This window comes from Cannabis sativa, chromosome 9 (genome assembly GCF_029168945.1).
Source record: "Cannabis sativa cultivar Pink pepper isolate KNU-18-1 chromosome 9, ASM2916894v1, whole genome shotgun sequence".
Taxonomy (NCBI): domain Eukaryota; kingdom Viridiplantae; phylum Streptophyta; class Magnoliopsida; order Rosales; family Cannabaceae; genus Cannabis; species Cannabis sativa.
In genome coordinates, this window is record NC_083609.1 from 35,497,042 (window position 1) to 35,501,502 (window position 4,461).

A 4,461-nucleotide genomic window follows, 5' to 3' on the forward strand; every position below is an offset into this window, starting at 1 on the left:
ACATATAAAGTTTAGGAAACCTTACATTGTGTGCAGCGGAATATAATGACTCCTTCCGCTCAGATATCTAGCCCTTGATTCCTTTCTATAGCAGAGCATTATCAATATCTGAACCTGGATCTCTTTCTCTGAATCTTTGATGCTGAAACTCCTTCTTGATGAAAGTCTTTCTTCACGATCTTCCTCACTATGATTGAGGTATCACTTGATGTGTGTGGGCACTACTCTCACACTAAGAATTTCGAAATTTAAGAGGGAAGAAAGAGAGAGGGAGCGGTCGGCCAGATAGGGAGAGAGAAGGCTCAGGTTTTTCTGAATCAGAATTGTGAAATTTTAGTGTAAATTTCCTGAAGCCTTCACTATCTATTTATAGCATTCCTCTAGGGTTAGGTTTGAATTATTTGGCATTAAAATAATGAAAATATCAGTTTAAATTCCCTACAAAAGTGGCCGGCCCTATACAAGTGGATTTGGGCCTCACTTTTTTGCAATTTTGCAGTTTTATCTTTTCTGCATCTGATTTTCTCAAAAACGCCAATTTTCAAATTCAACCATTTAAATGCCAATTCTAACTATTTAATAACTATAAATAATTATTAAATAATATTGTCATTTATCATATTTATTAATTGAACCATACAAAGTATCATAATTAACAAATATGCCCCTATAAACTCTTTATTTACAATTTCGCCCTTACTTAGTGAAAATTTCACAAATAGACATAGTCTAATTTGAGAATTATAATTGATTAATCAAAACCAAATATATGAGTCTTACAAGCAATATTATCTCAATTGCACTACCGTGTTCCCAAAATGTACGTATCACCCTGACCTAAAAGTAGGCTTAACTAACAAATCAAAGAACACGAATAGCCTCTTGAGATTGAGCCTAATCATAACAGGATTAAGATCATTTGATCTAGGATCAACTAGGCGATATTGACTTGAATAGATATTACGGCAAGTTTAATAAATCTAAGTCAAAGTTCAATATCGGTCCCTTCCGAAGCATACTCCATGCATCCAACCTGAGCTTTACTTTAACCAATGCTCTGGAAAGAACATAGCACTTCTCCAAATGCAAGTAAACTCTGTTGTAGATTATCATATCAGTAAAACCCTGTGTTTGATAAATCTAGGAAACTTTATTCACATAGTCATGTTTACTTTCCAATGAGTTGACAACACAATAAACAGGATCAAGTATGTGAAAAGGGTTTCAGATGAATTCATACATTACGTACATATAATCGTGAAATAAATCATGTGAACCATGCAACATTAAATGTTATTTCTGATCTATATTAATAAGTAAATCTGATTATATTGAAATGAGTTTTATTTAGGGCATAAAACCCAACACCCACGAGGTCTTAAAATGCAGTAAATCATAATATTTTTACATATTAAATCATATAATAATATAAGATCTCATTAATACATAATTAACCTTGTTGGGTTTGCTAATCTAGTTATTAAACCTTAGGGTATTACAATTATCCCATCCTTATAGAAATTTTGTCCTAAAATTTACCTGAAAACTCTAGATATCTCTACTGCATATCCGTCTCTAGTTCCCAGGTTGCCTCTTCAACTTCACTATTCCTCCATAATATTTTAATCAATGCAATTATCTTGTTTCTCAAGACTTTCTCTCTTTTGTTTAGTACTTGTACTGGTTGCTCCTGGTATGAAAGATCAGGTTGAAGTTCCAATGCTTCATAACTCAAAACATGGGACGGGACTAACACATATTTTTGAAGCATAGAAACACGAAACACATCATGTATAGCTGTCAGCACTAGGGGTATAGCCAATATGTACGCTACTTCCCTTATCCTCTTAAGGATCTCAAAAGGTCCAATGAACCTCAAGCTAAGTTTTCCTCTCTTACCAAAGCGGTTAATACCCTTCATAGGAGATATTTGAAGAAATACCATATCTCTAACTTGAAAATTAATATCTCGTCACTTTAGATCAGCATAACTTTTCTGTCTACTTTGAGTAGCGAGCATTCACACTCCAATCTTGTCAGCTGCCTCACTTGTTCTCTAAACAACTTCGAGACCCAATAACTTTCTCTCACCTACTTCATCCCAGTGAATAGGGGATTTGCACTTTCTTCCATAGAGTAGTTCATAAGGAGCCATCCCCGATTATTACCTGATAGTTGTTGTTCTACGAGAACTCAATCAGGGGAAGACACTTTACCCATGATCCTTAAAAGTCTAATACACATGCTCGTAGCATGTCTTCTGAAATCTGAATGGTTCTTTCAAATTGTCCATTTGTCTGAGGATGGAATGTAGTACTAAACTTCAGTTGAGTACCCATAGCTCGATGTAAACTCTTCTAGAATCTTGATGTGAACTTCAAATCCCTATCAGAAATAATGGACTTTGGGACATCGTGGAGACAAACTATTTCTCTAACATATAGTTCTACATACTAATCAATGGAGAAATTCACTGAACAGGTAAGAAGTGCACTGACTTTGTAAACCTGTCAACTATGACCCACATAGAAGTCCATGGCAATGTCTTCTCATTTCCAATCTAGAAGGTTCAATGGCTGCACCAAACCTGTAGGCCTTTGGTGTTCAGCTTTCACTTGCTGGCAGATTAAACACTTTGCAACATACTCTGCTATATTGTTCTTCATTCCAGGCCACCAGTACATGGACTTAAGGTCTTGATACATTTCTCTCTTAATATCATCATCCATAGGAACATAAACACGGTTCATAAATTGTAGTACCCCATTACTATCCACTGTAAAGTCATTGGTCTTTCCAGCTAAAATCTTGTCTCGAGACTTCACTAAATTTGGGTCTTTATATTGCGTTTCTTTAATTATTTCCAGGAGAGTAGACTGCAAGGTAATTATAATACCCTAAGATTAAGAAAATGGATTAGCAAACTCTAACTAGTTAAATATGTATTATTATGGAATTATATTATTATCTAATTTATTATATGTGAATTAATCGGATGTATGACATGTTAAGACCCCGTTGGTGAGCCGAGGGCATTTTAGTAATTTTGACCCAAGAAGGGTAAAATTGTGGAATTTATATTATGATGTGCTTATGGACTATATTATTATTATATATTATACTTGTTTTGTCCTTTTTCAGGTGTGTTCGGACAAGTCGGCGGGGTATAGTCACAACCGGGTATTTCAGGCCGAACCGGGTTCAAGGATGAAATACAATTTTGGGATTATTTATTGGCATTTTATTGATGTGTGACTAATCTGAAAATTTATTTAATAGTGTGTTATGTGATAATGACCATTTTGCCCTTGTATTTGTACTTAAGTGTGTGTATGGCCCTAAGGGCATTTTTGGAATTTTGTATAATTAATTTACTTTCAACAAAAGGCATTGTTTGGATTAAAATGAGAAGCATTTTCTGGGTTTTCCTCACCCAAAACTGACCCCTATCTCTCTCTCAATCCATCTCTATATTTTGTTGAATTTGTTGATAATTGCTTGGACTTCAAGCTTGTAATTTGGTGTTGATAAAGTTTGATCTCTGCTAGAAGCTTGAGGTAGTTTCTACAACTTTGATTTTTTGATTTTTAGTAGCTGAAATTGAGGTTGAATATTATGATTTTGAGCTTTGAATTATCTTCAATTGCATGTTTGTGATAGTTGGGTTGTTCTTGTTGTTGGAATATATTTTACCAGGATCTAGATTTACTAACAAGTATGTTTTCAACATCCGAATATGAATTTCTAAAACGATGAAAATAAACACATAAAAGGTATGAGAAACCTTACAATGGTTGCAGTGAAATTAAATGACTCCTTCCGCTCAGATCTCTAACCCTTGTATCCTTTCTGTAGCAGAGTATCACCAAGATTTGAGCCCGAAACTCCTTCCTTGTGTTTCGATTCTTCACAGCCTTACACACTATGATTGAGGACCAACTTGTTATGTGTGGGCATGCACTCAATCACTAATGGCTGAATTTTGGTTTGTGAAGAATGGCTATGGTATTTCAAAAATTCAAGGGGAAGAAGAAGAAGGAATAAGCCTCTAGCTCTAACCAATACCATCTCGCCATTACCAACTTTAAGTTTCAACTCTCCGGATTTCAAATAATTCCAGTTTTCAAGAAATTGCAATGAACAACTGACATGGTTTGTAGATCCAGAATCAAGAATGCAGATGGATTTATCATTCTCTAAAACACATGATTCAAAAACTAAAGCATCATTACTTAATCGTTTTTGGATTGTTCTTATTGTTGGTTCAATCTGTTGTGAAGGATAATTTGAGGAAGTGGAATCACTTTCTCTATTCTTCTCAACTGAGCTTGAAGTAGTAGGATTTTCGGAGCAATGAACTCTCTGCTCTTCAGATAAAACAATTCACAGCTTAGCTGCTTTCTTGAATTTCATGTTCATCATGAGCAAGTGTGAAGTGATACTCTGACCAGGTGTCATCTT

At 34.9% G+C, this 4,461-nt stretch overlaps 1 protein-coding gene across 1 annotated transcript; it reads right to left on the reverse strand.

Moving 5' to 3' along the window:
* Window positions 1–1,558: 1,558 nt before the first annotated feature.
* On the reverse strand, window positions 1,559–1,945 carry LOC133031378 (uncharacterized). The gene has a single exon (XM_061104860.1). The coding sequence runs from the start codon at window positions 1,943–1,945 to the stop codon at window positions 1,559–1,561; it is 387 nt and encodes a 128-aa protein (XP_060960843.1).
* Between the last annotated feature and the right edge of the window lie 2,516 nt (window positions 1,946–4,461).